Source organism: Leguminivora glycinivorella, chromosome 15 (genome assembly GCF_023078275.1).
Source record: "Leguminivora glycinivorella isolate SPB_JAAS2020 chromosome 15, LegGlyc_1.1, whole genome shotgun sequence".
Lineage (NCBI taxonomy): Eukaryota > Metazoa > Arthropoda > Insecta > Lepidoptera > Tortricidae > Leguminivora > Leguminivora glycinivorella.
Window position 1 is genome coordinate 6174441 of NC_062985.1, and position 16974 is coordinate 6191414.

General features: G+C 37.1%; 1 protein-coding gene across 1 annotated transcript in view; it reads left to right on the top strand.

Annotated features, from left to right (window-relative positions):
• The first annotated feature begins 626 nt into the window (after nucleotides 1-626).
• The window catches only part of LOC125234275 (probable phospholipid-transporting ATPase IM), a 49005-nt gene continuing 32657 nt past the window's right edge, over nucleotides 627-16974 (top strand). The window contains 4 exon segments of the mRNA XM_048140491.1: nucleotides 627-932; nucleotides 7901-7959; nucleotides 9004-9216; nucleotides 13715-13920. Coding sequence (XP_047996448.1) covers nucleotides 752-932; nucleotides 7901-7959; nucleotides 9004-9216; nucleotides 13715-13920 — 659 coding nt within the window. The 5' untranslated portion in view covers nucleotides 627-751.

A 16974-nucleotide genomic window follows, 5' to 3' on the forward strand; every position in this document is an offset into this window, starting at 1 on the left:
AAGTCGCCGCTTACCACAAATTGCCAATTAGTACAAAACAGTTTACTAAAGAATTTAGTACTCTAATCCAAGTGTTTTTCAAAGAAATGTTCCTTTTTCTAAGTGTTTTTCAAAGAAATTTTCCCTTTATAGATAGACACTAGACAGGGAATTGTACACCCAATAGCTAAAACCTTTTTACCTACTAAAATCATTACATTTCACTGCATACATTTGTATTGAGTTCGTTGTGTTATTGACATTGTTTTCACGGACATTGAAGTAAGGAAACGGATGTAAAAATCGAATAAACGTACTGGGTAGACTAGGTTACGACACTTACGACTTGATTATATTCACATGCATAAAATACCTAATGGAGATTTTTAGGTTCTAAAGACCTAAGTTTTTAAGACGTTCGCAACTGTAAATGCATAAAAACGCGCGATAAACATGTGTACTGAAGCCATCAAACATCCACTACGCACGTTGTTTGTAGCCGGAAAAATCTCGTTTTGTCGGTTTTTTCAACGGCAATGCAGGAAAGCGCAGAGAGTTTTCTCGTTTAGTAGCGGCCAACACCGAGATGAGAGGGCAACACAGGTCCGGGATGCGCGCGCCGGTCGGGCGGCGCTAGTGTGTAGCGAGTCTCGGGCCTGCGGCTCGGCGGAGCGCGCGTGCGGTGCTGCTAGTGCTCGGTGTGGTCGGCGGACGCACCGGGACCGGGGTGGCCGGGCTCGGCGGGCGGCATGGGGCGGCGGTAGCGGCGCGGATGTGCGCGCGCTCGGAGGCGGTGGAGCTGGAGGTGCTGGGCGCGGAGGGCGAGCCGCGCCCGCCGCGCCCGCTGCGCCTCTCCCTGCTCGAGCTGTTGGGCAAGCTGGTGCGACGCGAGCCCGCGCCGCCGCACCGCCGCAACCGGCACAACCATCGCTTCCGCACTTTCGTCTCCTGCGGTTCGTCTATTGATTCCTAACCCTATTCGTCTTTGTGTAGCGGTACTGTAACAATTACGCGGCCTTTGTGCGTGTCATGAGTTTTCCGACTGAAATATTTTGAGCGTCCGAATTGTTGATACTTGACAAGGCGTGGAAATATAAAGGGAGTGGACGGTGGCACAGATTGGCCAAGGTTAGCGTCGCGCCCCCGCACGGTCAACGGCCGAGCGTTTCGGCGCGCACATTATGAACCGCCGTCGCTGTTTGTTATCGATTCAGTGCCGACGTTCTTCTTAGCGATATTGTTTCACTTACTCTTCTACACATCTTGGTACAGTCTATACTTTCAAGTAACGTTTAACAATCCTATTAAGTAGCTTACGAGTCGGTATAAGTTATCCTAGTAGTCTACCATATTTCCTGTTATTAAGTACTTATTAACTCATACCCAAGAACTAACCCAAACTATTAGAGACACAAGTCTATGATGACTACGTTTATCACCTGATAGGTAAATATAATACATAAATCATAATAACAATACAGAAGATTTACCATTTGACGAATCCGTCAGTTGGTGGGAAAATACCGGAATTGTATCCTTTTGTGACACACTACAGTAAAGATCTAATCTGTTCTTTTGTTATGCGTTATCGTTGTACCTAACAACGAAAAACATTTTCTATGCTACGCCTCAACACATAACTAAACATGGTCGATAAGCATGTCTACACGATACATATATCTTTTTATCCCACTTCAACCTGTTAAAAACTCCGAGAAATTATTTAAAGTATAGGTACCATACCGTTTCCAACGACGAAACGAGAATATACACATTGCAATGTTAACAACGTGGAACAAATGAACGGAATACATCTCCCTTTAGCAAATAGGTCAGCGCGTAGGTTGATCGAGTTGCGGTCGCTGAAACAAAACTCACGGCGGCGGAAATCAACTCGCTGAAAGCTTTCATTTCATATACATTTACACACCCAATGCCATAAATCTATGAATATGTTGCTCTTAAATTATTTGTTATGTTACCCAAGCCTGGACGCTAAATGCAAATGCCATTCAAGTCTATTATTAATATTATATCTTTCCCATCATGAAAACCATTGGATTCAGAATCAGATTCATTTATTTACCGATAATTATTACGTTTTTATTACAATTGAATATAAAAATGTCATTTAACCTAACAAAGTTCTTTAGGAATTAATATTTAATACTAGATACTTATCTCCCAAATGTTACTTAATCGGACCGTCAGTCTAATCTAATAGTACGTTGAGGAACTCTATATTGTAAATACAGAGACAAACAATGACTTTCAATCAATTTAAACCTTATAAATTAAACTCGATACCTATTAGAACTGATTATTACAAAAAGTCAGATCTCAAACAATATCAACCAAAGCAACAAGTGGAGCTCAATCAGCGTCCATTCATCTCCTGTTCTCGCGTAGGCGGCTTCCCATCTTGCTGTCAAATAATAACTTGGATATCAAATAATAACTTGGATGTCAAATATAATAATGTCCTCCATTATTTAATGTCTTCCAAGTAACAGGATAAGTAGAACGTATTTTGTTATTATCAAATACTTGTCACACCTACGCAAACACGTGTAAAACTTGAACGTCTGTATTCATATTTTTAGATTTTGGGGAAATTTAATCAAATTTCATGAATCACAAATCTCGATATGACATCATATTTTTTATATTATCCCTCTTTGAGGATCCTTTTCAAATACGTGAATAAGTTTTACCGATGTCCCATACCCTCACTTGATTATACCTATTATGACTGACTAGGCACAGTTAGTTAAATTTGAAACGCTTTTTTATCCTATCGATGGGCCAAGTGACGTTAAATTAGACCTTTGATCCTGTTTTGATCGAATGGAGGTTGAGGGAGGCGATGGCTGAGATACGCGTCATACTCGTGAACGGGTGCTGTTTGTGGAGACTGGTCTGTTCAAGCTTACCTGGGCCACATGTTTTGTTAGATTATTTAACTTTACTTTTGAGCGGATTGCGAGACACTACATTCGGTTCTTGTAAGAATTAAACTTAAGTAAGTAATGTCTTAAGGATGACACTAGAGACCATCACGTTGTCGTTTAATTTAGTTAATTTTAGCTTTTGGACACTTAGAGACTTTATACATCTCTGAGATTTTGATTATATTTTATTTTAAAATAGACTCCTTACTTTAATGACCTTGTTGTCGTTTGATTAAGTTAATGTTAGTTTTTTGGACACTTAGAGACCTTATACATCTCTGAGATTTTGATTATATTTTTAAACTTAATTTGTAACCTTGATTGGCCCTTATTTGTAAACTTGATTTGTTCTTTAATGATTGACAACTAGAGACTTGTACATCTCTTGAAATGTGTAATTTAGCTGTTCATTTTCTGTATTTTTTATTTTTTTTTGTATTATTTGACAAAGGTTTTTACTTTTAAATATTTTAATTTTATAAAATTTGACTCTTGGAGACGCTATACATCTCCATGGATTATTTGATTAAGTATAATATTTTTACTTGTAATATTCAGTCTTTTACAACTATTGAAGTATTATAGATTTCTTTTATCTTTGTATCTGTTTGCACTTTCTTTATGTATTGATTATAGTTAGTAATAATATGACATTTAGAGACTTTATACATCTCTAATTCTATATCAGTGTATAGCTACTTTGCTTATGATTAATATTTTTAGTTAATATTTCTATTAATTTCATTTGTTTAACTTTAATGAATACTCTGTAATGTTGACATGTAAAAGTGCCCCCGTGGCCTATTTGCTGAATAAATGATTTTGTATTTTGTATTTTGAATTTCCATTTCAAAGGGAAATAAATCTGAAGGATTTACACATCCTTCAGTTTTTCTGTCTTAAATATATGTATAATATGTAGGTCCTGACTATGTCTTTGTTAAGTAGCTATTCAGAACACACGAAACACATATGTATATCATATATCATATCACTGAACTGTTCAATTTAAATTTCACCTGACAAAAGCTGCAACTACTTTTTTCATACTACTTTAGTATTTTTATTATTACTTAAGTTTCGCTTCTGTAGTTACGTCTGAAATCAGTCGTATTCGTATAACCTAGAAGGTGCCTGTTCCCTTTTTATAACCTACTTCTTAGGATTAGGTTATGGAAGGGAGAGAAGAGCTTCCTAAGAATTAGGATTAGGTTATAAAAAGGGATCTCGACTCCTCTAGTATGCAACCGGAAAAACGTAAAAATAAGGAGGAATTAAATTACTCTTTCGTCTAGACACTTTGCCATTGACCCTCCAAATACAATTTCGCTGCTTTCATCTAGTCCGGTCACGCATTGCAAATGAAATTTCGCAGTCGTGTCTGTAAGACGCAGCTGTAGTTTATCGCGCGTATATACTGCTAACGCGCGAAGTGCCCATGAAAACATGATTAGTCGTAAACCGGGAGAAAGATCGATCGGCGTCTGCTCGGCGCCCGCCCCGAGCGACGCGTCTAACACTTCAGCGAGGGCTCTATAGCAACACACCGCCGCCACGCCCCGCGCGCCGCGGGCCCGTCATAACACCGGCTTCGTAAAATGCACGACGGTCGATTTCTTATATACAAACGTACAGACGTAAAAGTATTCAGAGATTTAACTATATATTCGTTGTCGGGAATCTGGGGTTGCCTTACCAGACGTTACCGATAGGTCTTGCTGCCAATAATTTTAATAACTTGTCAGGACCGCCATTTGCAATGTTTCTTTTAACAATTATTACTTCTGAAACACTGAAGATTATGCACTTAGGTAACCCTTTACCGCATATCGTTCTGTCGTTGTAAATTTTACTTTGCGGAGGGCAATTGAAGGTCAGAAAATAAATATAAAGTTAAATATTAACTTTTTGCAACTATGCCTAATAAATTCCTAAGTTACTTCCCCTATGAATTTCTTCATCCAATCAGTCACTTTGTTCTTATTACTTATAAATGTTCAAATCAATCGATATCATCTTGTTGTTTCTTGTTCACCTGTGGTATGACGGGATTATCTCTATCTTCGTCACACGACACGACTTTTATTTAGCACTTCTATTTATTCCGAGAGATTTTTTTATTTCTTTGCGGGCGTTGTTAGCAAGGCAAGCCGTGTTTAAAAAACGACTAAAACAAAACAAAGCCTTAAGAAGAGCACGGCTAATTACTCGAGCTGCCCTACCCGTCGACCCCTTTTCTTGCCCAGTTAAGTACTCACTCGACCAGTGTAACTGAGACTTTAAGATCAGCAACAGCTATGTATAATCAGTCAGCAGTTCTAAATGGTGTGGCTGAGCTGAGCGTCCGCTAAGTAAACTGAAATAACTCGTCTGTTCGTGACATAGCCTGCATAATGTCCGTCCTTTAGAAAGCTTTTGAGCTTAAGCTTCCATTAATAACTTCCTGATCTTTATAAAGATGAATAGGACACGGCGTGGGTAGCTGGCGTTGTAACTGCAACTACATAATTATGTACAGGGAACTTGTGCAACATTCTCGGTGAAATTTCTTAGTTGAATGCTCCTCATCTCATTAAATTTGCGATGTTTATTGTTTACTTCCATGAAAGGAATTTTGTCTTAAAACAAAATACGAATTAGATGCAATGCAAACACGTTTTTTTAGAGATTATTCTGAGTTGCTGACGTGTTCTATTCCCGGGTTTATGTAGAATTTACAAGTGTAATAAAAGAAATATCTTATTTAAGCTTATGAATCCTAATATGATTCCTTGTTTAAACATAGTACGTTCAAAGACCTCGATTTCATTTCTAGGCGTTAATAGTCGTTAATAAAACACTTTATGATAAGTGCCCGATTCATAAAATGCGTCAAATAAGAGAAAAACCCATATACGAGTACCTAGATGCCGGTTTTTACACACGTTTATATTAACATAGTTCACTAGATAATGAAACGTTTACCAAACAGTAAACTCTAGGTGTTGACTGTTTGTTTATAAAATTACTAGCTTTTGTCCGCGGCTTCGCTCGCGTTACGTAGAGACAAAAAGTAGCCTATGTCACTTTCCATCCCTTCCACTATTTCCACTTAAAAAATCACGTCAATTCGTCGCTCCGTTTTGCCTTGAAAGACGGACAAACAAACAGACACACACACTTTCCCAGTTATAATATTAGTATGGATAGTATGGATTACCTCTGTAATAAGTACCTGCGTTTACGAGCAAAACCAATGTAGGCACCTAAATAGGTAAGATATTACATTTTAATGAATTTTCTCTACATATATCTAAATCTACATACATATATTACTTTAAAAACAACACATATCAAAACCTTTTATTAAAGTTGGAACGTGTAAAACTTGTTAATGGGCAATCAATAACAACCAATTGAAAATATTCGTAGACGCGATCAATATTACGGATTTAATCACCTGTATTGATTATACAGTTTTTACGTATCTGTACTTCCGTGGTCGAAAAAATTTCTTGTAGTAATCGGCCCTGCTTATCGTATTTGCAGTAAGTAGGTACTTGCATGAAAACCAGTTTATTTTGTTATCTTTTACTAGTTTAAATAAAATAAAACAAAATAAACAATTGAATGATTTTTCAACTGTGATTACTGCATAATATTATGGGCATTTTCAGAAATTGGGACGGAAAATTAACGTTAGTTACCAAAAAGTTAAAACGTGAAAAATTATTAGACAGAATTTTTGCTTAATTGTCGTTACAAAACTGATAGAGAATTAACTTTTTCTTAACAACTGACGCTAATTGTGTTGTGGGTCCCAATTTATGAAAATACCCATGTTGGTAGTAAGCTAAGGAGGGAGAAGATTGAAGGGTTTTTCTTGCGGGGTAAGATGAAAATCCGCTCATATAACGCTTCGTTATACGGTACATTTTTCCCCCGCCTTACTTTACGGCAATTTATTTAATTTTCCATGTAGGCTATTTCAAGTTTCATTTTGTTTTCATTTTTTTATTTATTTTGTAACTCCAGTTTTTACCTTTTCATTGCAAGATTGATTTTGCATTTTTCCTAAAATCATGAATTTTTAAAATATTATTTACAGTATCTGACCCATTTCATGGTTACATAAGACACTACGTACGAGTATATATAGAAAAGAACACATAACAAAATGCAAGTTAAATGTGAGCCGGGAAGCCCAATAAGTACATTACTCTTGCTGCAGCGCGCTAGTTAGGTGTCAAACACCTTGGCGCGTTGTATGTGGGTAAATGTACTTTATATTTTATATTCATTGGCTAAGACTTTGCTGCTGCTTCCTTCGAGTAGAATCCTAAAATCCTGACGCTGGGATGTTTGAAAAGTTCAAGTCTATAAAACTGGCTGGTGTTGATATTGTAACGTAGGATAGTTTAATTAGTATGTCGGTATTTGCAGAATAAGGCAGTGTGTTATGGAACTCGATCTATTTATCTAACATTGGCGCAGTCGGTAGGATGGGACCCCCGGGAACAAGTCAACAAGCCGCTTTGCGTTGCAAAGAGAAAAGTGCCCCGTTTTCACCGTACAATGAAACACACCAAAATATGATATTCTTAGATTTTTGTAAGATATTTTTGCAGGTGCACATACTTATGCAATTTGTTTTTCTGCTGAATTACTTAGCCGTCAACTATTTTCAATTTCGATTCTGAATGTAAATATAAAGCGGTTGTTAAATTGTTAGTTGCAATTATACTGTTTAGCGTTGTGAATGTATGAACTCCCATTGTTATTAGATATTGCATTTGTACTTCTATTTTAAGTAAAATATTTAGTGTATGTATCTAAAATACATATTGTAGTCTTACGCAAACTTTTATACACACAACACAAGTATTTGAAAATATCCATTCTGTTTTTATCGATTTAATTTTAAATGTTACTAACGATTTTGATATCTAACGTACCTGTCTATTAACAATGTATATGTTTCCTTGTTTCAGAGAATGAACGGAGAATCAAAGCTAACAATAGGGAATACAATGCCCAGTTCCGTTACGCTGTAAGTCTATTTATATTATATCACACACCAAATGCAGCCGTACATTCTTTCCCGGCACCGTCGTCGGCTCCTGTGTTTCGTTCGCTTTTAGTAAATCAGTGTCACTTCACAGACGAAATGTCGTTAGGTAAATCACTGAGGTGTAGTCTTTTGATGTAATTCTAACAAAAATGGCTACATTGGAATAAGCTAATGAATCTAATATAAACTATACATAAAGCTGAAATGATTGTCTCTTTATATCGTTCTATTGTGTTAGTTTAAGGACGAACGCTGCTTAGCAATTATGATCTTCCAAAAGTATCTCGGAAATACCTTAATTTTGTTGCAATTTATTTATTATTGCTATAATTTCTATTATTGCTATTTCACAATAGCTAAAAGGAGAAATATATTGTGAAAAAAACTCTAGCACACATTACTCCATTTGAAGCATGATTCTAAATCAAACAAATTCCCCTTCAATTTTTCTGTATTTCATACGAGTCTAACTAAAGCTCGTTAACACAATACTAACACACTTGGATTACTTGCTAATTGCTATGCTCAGTGTTTTGTCTACTACTTATACAAAATATTAAATTTAAATCCTTTCGCTTAATGTTTTGAATGTTGTATTATGTGGCACAAGAACGTGTTACATATTTAACTTAATATAAATTTAAGTATGTTATTTTACAATAGAACAATGAGTGTGCCGATATGGTCCGTCGCGCCAGAGCAGTTCTTGACTTTGATTGCCTACATTCAATATAACAGCATTAAATTACTTAGGTAATCTACATTTAAAAATGTAGGAAGGAAGAAAAGAAGGAAAAGGAAGTATGAAGGTTTTATACTTCTAAACGAATTACCGAAAAACTGTGCTACACGAGTACACACTAACCGTAGCACTAGCTACGAGTATAGCTCAGCGGTGTTGTATATACGAATACAAGAAAGTATAATATTTATCTGCCTAACTAGATAAAGATGAAATATTTGGCTTAACCTACCTACTTTTTTTTTAGTTTAAACACGACTGACTATCGCGCTTTGTTTCAGAATAACTACATCAAAACATCGAAGTATTCGATCATAACGTTCCTGCCGCTGAATTTGCTGGAGCAGTTTCAGCGGCTAGCCAACTTCTACTTCCTGTGCCTGCTGGTGCTGCAGCTGATCCCCGCGATCTCCTCGCTGACGCCCATCACCACCGCCATCCCGCTCATCGGCGTGTTGGCGCTCACCGCCGTTAAGGACGCCTACGACGACTTCGTAAGTTGATGCTGTTTGTCACCAACTGCTAGCCGACAACTTGCAGGCTTGTGGCTGCGTCTGGGCTACTATTTCCTTTGCCTGCAGCAGGATTGCTGCTAATCCCTTTGCTTTCGTTGCTCACGATCATAACTACCGTACCGTCATCTCGCTTATCGGCGGCCTATACGACGGCCCAACTTGCTGTGTCTTTAAGTATGGTTTACTTCTATACTCCCTGTAGGAAGACGTATGCCACGTATGGAACAACTAGAAAGTTAATCCAAGCAAAAAAAATTAAAATATCCATTTTTAATGGTGCATTGTAACAACACAAGAATATTGAAAGCACCAGAATCATGCGCATACCTATCAAATATCGATATTTCAATTTTATTGCTGTAGTTGGCATTTGGCATACAAATAGGTACTCTGCATTGATTGTAAATTCGCACAACTAAAATAAACAAGTGTCTGGAAATGCACAAACTTAAGCGATTATGGATGTTTTGTGCAGGGAACACGTTCCACGGCTTTAAACTCTGTCTCTCGTGTTTGACTAAATATTTCATTGAATATAAATAGTAGTTATTTGTTATACAAGGGGGCAAAGTTGTATTTTAACACACGAGAAGTAAAATACATTTGCACCCGAGTGTGACACAAAACTTTTCCCCTCACTATAGCGAGGAAACTACAACGCAAAAAATGCGTTTATCACTGCTTCCAGTAGTTCCACAGGTGGTAAATCATCTTTATTACTAGATTCACCTACTTTTATCAATTTTAAAGCAGTTAATTTGACTTTATTCAAGGTCAAATTACTTTACCCACTAGTAGATAAAATGCGCTTTTACCCGCTGGTATTCAAGGACAAAACACGTGTTTCCGAGCTAGTGAGGGGAAAAATAGTTTATAATAACGATAGGATTTAGTTGTAGATAGAGGGTTATAAGAAATATTTGCTCGATTATTTAAATCAGGATTTAGTAAATATTCAGTTTTAGAAACGTTAAGAACCGTGGCAGTTTTCGTCACTGGCCGAAGTTTTCCATTGTTAGTTGGTTGGTGTGACTTAAAAAGCCGCAGGCCAAAGTGCTAAGTCTGTCCCTTTTCCATAAACAACATCGAATCATACACTATAGCTACATATAAGTACTGTAACATACAAATGATAGTGTGATGTTTAAAAATGTAGCAAAACTCGCATACTTCACCGGTGTCAATCTTGCAAACCGCCATCGCAGTTTCCTTGCGGCTAATTGGAGAGCTCTTGTTGTAGCCACAGCCTACTTCGGAAAAGCCTCCACCTAATTCGACAGATGCTATGGACTAGCCTATTATAGTGGAATGCTGTTTTTAAGTAGAAAGTGTAGAAACCTTTATAAATGTATCATCTCTCTCGCATAATACTACATACATAATACACAGGTTCAAGCAGTTTTCTGTTTTTATACCGTTTTACTGTTTTATCGTAATCATGTTATAATGCACGCACATGTAATAATTAGCAATGTTTAGAATAGTACGAGTAGGTAAATCAAGTTACTATGTAGTTAAAACAAGTACCTATGCAATGTTGCATATAACAGGTCTTAGAAAATCCGGAGTTGATACAAAAGTTTAGGACTAGAGTTCATCAAACTTATGCGCTCCCTTAATATAAACACTAATTTAATCAAAAAGCGCTGCCGGTCAACATTTTACGCCCACGCTTACAACCTTTACTCGTCCAATACCAAATATTTACACAATTCGAAGCAGGTAAAATAGTGGGTCTGTATAGGTGATATTCACAGAGTGTGATGTATGTAATTACAATTACCTATAAACTCGCTTGATCAAAGATAGACTGATGGAAATGTCGATATACGCGTATAGCGTGTTTACGTCACTTACGTAATAAATGATCATTATCGCAGAATGGAATGATCCACTTATTTATAAGCTGCAGTTATCATTCCGTGATTCATGCACAGTCAATCGACTGTTGCAACGCTGGTAACTACCTACTACGTGAAGAGAACTCCATTGTGTTGCAGTTACCAAGGACGATGTGTGATCCTTAGGCTTGCTTCACTTGGCTCGAAATTAATACATTTGAAAAGTATTAAATAAATTCGATATGGTCAATGCGCCTCAATTGTTCAAACCAAAACAAAACCATACCACCGTGAAAGCAGTAAAGTTGTATCAATCTGCCATATATTGTAATTGAAAAAGCGGAACGTTTTTCTTGTACATTAATTAGGACAGATAAAAATCGACTCGTATTTTACTTGTGTAAATACCACTCACATTACTTAGACTTATTTAAAAAATATGTAACACAAATATTGACTGGAAGTTGAGGCCATTTGTTACATAAGTGTTGCATAGGTCCTTTCATTATTCAAGCAAGCCTGCGCTATGTTTTATATTCTGTTACTTTAGTACGGTCCAACCTAACCATAAAGCTAATATTAAATAGATGCTCTCGCCTTGATCGTTCAGTTTAATGTGCACCATAACTACCTCTACAAACAGATAGACATAATGAACAATTTATAATTATTAAGTTTTATATGTATTGTGCGTTGTCTATATTAAAGCTATTTCTAATTTTAATCGACGGTGACACTAAACTACATTTTTCTTATGTTTTCGACCGTATTGAAAATCTAATTGATCAAATACAAAGTTATGAAAAGCAACACACATGAGTTTAATACAAAACCAGTTATTAGAACGGGAAGTAACCTCCAGATGGGCTCGCCTTCATTAATAGGTATGGTCTAAACTTGGCGTGCTTTATGTTTACGTACTGACCGCATGAGATTTCGTTCAACATCCTGCGCATGACGTCACGCCATATTCACTAATTCAATATCAGTTAGTCATTCTTAGCCTAACTATAGGTATACCTACTATCGTATTAGTCTAGGGTGAGTCAACCGTCAAATATCGTCAGTCAGTGAACCGTGAATATAAACATTAGCAATTTAACGCGTCAGTGTTACGTTTTGTTCCGGATATTACTTTATAACAATCGATCTAATAGACAAGGTACCGGTACCGCGAACATCGGCTTTCGAAGGTCATCTATGTCTACGAGTAGGTATAGTTCCTAATACAAAAGAGTAATACAGATGAAAATAAATGATACTGTAGGCCCCTACATTTTGACTAGCTAGGGACCTTAAAGAAAAACTAGATAAACAATACTTATAAAATTCCCATGATGGAAGACGGTATCCATACTAATATTATAAATGGGAAAGTGTGTGTGTCTGTTTGTTTGTGCTTCTTTCACGGCAAAACGGAGCGATGTATTGACGTGATTTTTTAAGTGGATATAGTTGAAGGGATGGAGAGTGACATAGGCTACTTTTTGTCTCTTCCTGATCAACTACTTCCCCAAAAGGGGGGGGTGGAAGTTTGTATGGAGCATTCCGCAATTTTCGAATTTAACGCGAGCGAAGCCGCAGGAAAAAACTAGTTTGGAATATTTTCCACAATCACAACATAGCACGTGTGTGGACAGTAGATGTTTTGTGCTCTAAGTGCTTTTATCTATCAAGTACACATATCATAGATTGTTATAAATGCAGCATTATGTGGAAATCAAGTAAAGCACTCCAGAATTGATAAGGGACACAAGTATTTTCTTATAAAGACCACACTATCTTTGAGATTACTTGATTTACTTGTGTGCTCATTTGCTAAGTGCCTGTTCTTCAAACTGTCTTATATCAGTTATGTACCTGAATGCTATTGTATTGTTACAAATTACCTACAATTAGCCTTAACAGTTCTGTTAGTTAGTAACTTTGTAGCATACAATTCAAAAATCATTAGCCCTAACGCCACATAAGTTAGCCATTCTGAAGGCGGTCCTAACGTAGTCCATATCTAAGTAGTTACGTAAGTGGGTGTGAGTTATCGAGCAGATGTCCGCCGAGCGCGACCTTCATGCGGTTCATACCTGATTTGACCTCGTCCGAAACGGAGCTTCTGAGGTCAAAAGCTTTGTCCCGAAGCTTGCCCAATCAATACATGTAAATATATCGGGTGTTTTTTATTTGAATAACTACACAAGGCCGCTTCAATTTCAATAGGGAGTCTATATTATGATACAAGGACATGTATTAATTTGGGAACATAATATATGTATGTAAATATTTTTGGGAGCTGTTTAAATGACAAACTTAACTACTTAAAAAAAGTATGAAGTATTGAGTATGTGCTCTAGTAGTTTTTTTTTTTTCGTTCCAGGACAATGAGTCGCCGGATATACATTGGAGTCTGAACTACTAATAAACTAAAAATTTTAAATTTTAACTACATCGGCTGTACACACTCCCTTGAGGAGACCACGTAACGTAACAGGCCGAGAACGAATTTGTACATAGGTACTGCTCGCTTCTTTACTTTGTCCCCCATACCCATCTCGTATCACTGATTAGACCACCGAGACTTTTGCCGAATGTTTATGGCCGATATAAAAGTTTGGGTATTAATTTCATGTTATTGTCTACAGCAACGTCACCAAAACGACTCCCAAGTGAACCACCGGCGCGCGAAGACGCTCCGCAATGGGAAGCTCGTGGAGGAGAAGTGGGCGTCGGTCCAGGTGGGGGACGTCATCCGGCTCGAGAATGACCAGTTCGTGGCCGCCGACATCCTGCTGCTCAGCAGCTCGGAGCCCAATGGGCTCTGCTACATTGAGACTGCTGAGTTGGATGGGTAAGTGAACACATTAGACTAGAGCTCACCGGCTGCGTTTACTCAGCCGTATACTTGTGCATGCTCTAACATTTTGGAGCCATGCATGCACACCCCAAGCCCCGCAAGCGTTGTGCCATCTCGCTTAAGGATCTGTATAATACAACACCCGTATACGCGTAATTCCGTGATTTTGGTTTTAATACGTTTATACTTCACAAGCAATATTACCAGCTACAGTTCAACTGTGTTGTGACATTTACATACAACGCGTCAGGCAGTCCGCATAGATAGAGCCTACTTCTATGTTATCGTTTTTTCCGTCTAGTAAAGTTTTTTGCTGTAATTTGCATTCATTCTTAGTTCCGTATTGTCCATATCGTCATGCTCATACTTGAAAAGTCAAGCAAAAAACAATTGACCTTTAAGTCTAATAGATAAAAACTTAATGTAGGCAGCGTGTAGCTGAAATAAACTGTGTATTATACCTAGCTATAAGTTTACTGCAACTTTAAGTTACATAAAAAAAGACAAATTTCCTTGTAGATAAGATAACCGTTCGCGGAAGATGTTAATTAACTTTTCATGTAGTTTTTCGACCTCATCATTAGCGTGAGCTGAACTGATGCGGGTAACTTATGCTTATACAGTGAATGTAGGAAAAATGGCCAGAAATTCTATGAAAAAATAGGCCCTACAATGCAATGTGCAACATATAATTATGTATGTATCATATGAATAATGTAGGTATATTCTAAAAAGGGTTTGCATTCAATTGCTGAGTGTGCAGTGAATAACAGAGTTGCGTTTGTCATGCGGTTTTGTTGTGGTTTTAATTTTCCGACTGTTCAAAGTTCGCTTTGCATTAATGAGTTATTTTTGTCACAGCTTACACCTTCCTCCTAAGGCAATGCGAGATGCGAGACATAGGTATTCTTTACAAGAATGGTCTATGCGAAAAGTATAAGTACTGCTGTAGTGTGGAACGGATTAAATGAAAGACATGTACGTGTAAATGTACAGTCAACCAATTGGAACCCTAGGCCACTCTACATTTCTACAACCATGTCAAAATGACAAGCAGTAAGAGATTTCTTACAATCTGATTTATAACGTTACTACGACATAGTTCTACAGTGGCCTAGGGTTCCAATTGGTTGACTGTACGTTTTCTTATTCGTCTGTATTAAGACTGCCCATAAATGTGGCATGCAAACTTAACTCTATATCTTACTATACTACGAGTATGTTATACGCTAAATACACACCTCAATATGATTTTGGGAGTTTGCTAAAATGTTCTTCGGTTGTAAAGTCATAGTTTTGCGGTAACTAACGCTGCCACCAGGATAGGAGTGCAACTGATGCACCCGGGGATTTCCCGTCTGTATACTACTGTACAGCAATAAATAAAATCTAGGCGTCGCTGTCGTATAGTGTTGACATACATGTTAACGGCAACTTTGTGCGCAAGTGATAAGTCGCATATAGGGTTTGCAAGATCCGCCGATTTTTCGGATCCGGATATTTCGGATCTTAAGATTTGCCGGATCCGGATATCCGGATATTTCGGATAAAACGGATCCGTGTTGAAAAGGTCACTTTTTACAGGGGTTTCGTCAAATCAAAGCTGCTGTTACCGAAATAAAATAATTTAAACTCACAAAACGACATAAATATAGTCTATTATTGCTTCATTAACTTTTTAGACGAACTTTTAACATACAATTGTGTCGTTTAACTTCAAACTCGCGTAAATCGTAAATTCGGTTTTAAGGATAATTATACAAAAAAAGCAGAATGAATTTACCCGAGTTTGAAGTTAAGCGAACACAATTAATATCACTCCCATTGTACAGTACAGCATATAACATTAAACAGTAGGCCAATATTTTTGTTTAACATACATAAGCTAATGCAGGGTAATTTAGTGTTCACTAATACCTCTGTTTTACTGAGGCGTCTATCCGTAACCACAGCCAATAAATACATCCATGCGAAATTGCAGATGTAGGAAAAAAGGTAAAATTATATAATTTTATTGCATTACACGTATTAGACGTGTAAAATATGTTACACATATTTAGTTATCGATTGTTTTTCTGAACTTATGTGCAAAATGTCATTTGATATTTGCCTCTCGCTTTTCAGTGAAGCTCTAAGGCTGGCAGCGCGCCTCCAATCCTTCTGGTGTTTTGGGTGTCCATAGGCGGGAGTGATAGCTTACCATCAGGCGACCTGTCTGCTAGTTTGCCTCCCATCTTATTAAATACAAAAAAAATTGGATCTGGATTGAGCTTATAATTAAAATAATTACGTATATAATTATATTAATTACTTCCATGATCTCTAATTCATCATTAAGCTTAAGAACATCCATGGCAATCGTTTCTGCTTTATAGAAAATTAATAATTTATCGTTATTCCTGCGGGATGCATCCAGTTAGAAACGAAAGCAGTTTTAAAAACAATGATTTACTGTTCATTTTATTTAGTTTGTTAACATATAGTTTTATGGATTCATCGCATGGCGTAATGTACCAAACCTAACCTAGCTTGATATTCTGGAGTATTTAATTTTGAATTAAATAAATGTGAATAAACATTTTAGGCGACAAAATACAGGAAATAATTCATCAATTTCATTCGAAAATTCTTTCTGACGTGGAGATACCCATATTTCACGGATCCGTATTATCCGTTTTATCCGGATCCTATGAGATCTCGGATCCGGATCTGAAATTCAACGGATATCCGGATAATTCGGATATCCGGATATCCGGATCTCAAACCCTAGTCGCATACAACAGTGTTCGTTCATTACGTACTCGCAACGCATTGTAATACATTGGTAAGTAGTTACATGTGCTACTGATAGTGCGACTATTCTCTTTTCCTCCCGTTTTTGTATGTCGCAATTGGTGCATATTTTCCGCTTATATAATTTGACTTATTAGATTACTACTTCGTAAGGGCCCTTATGAACATGACGAAGCGGACTAGTAGAGTAGTTTATCAAACATCTTAATACTGGTCAAACGTATACCTAATTCAATCAGGAGTTTAAGTAAATAA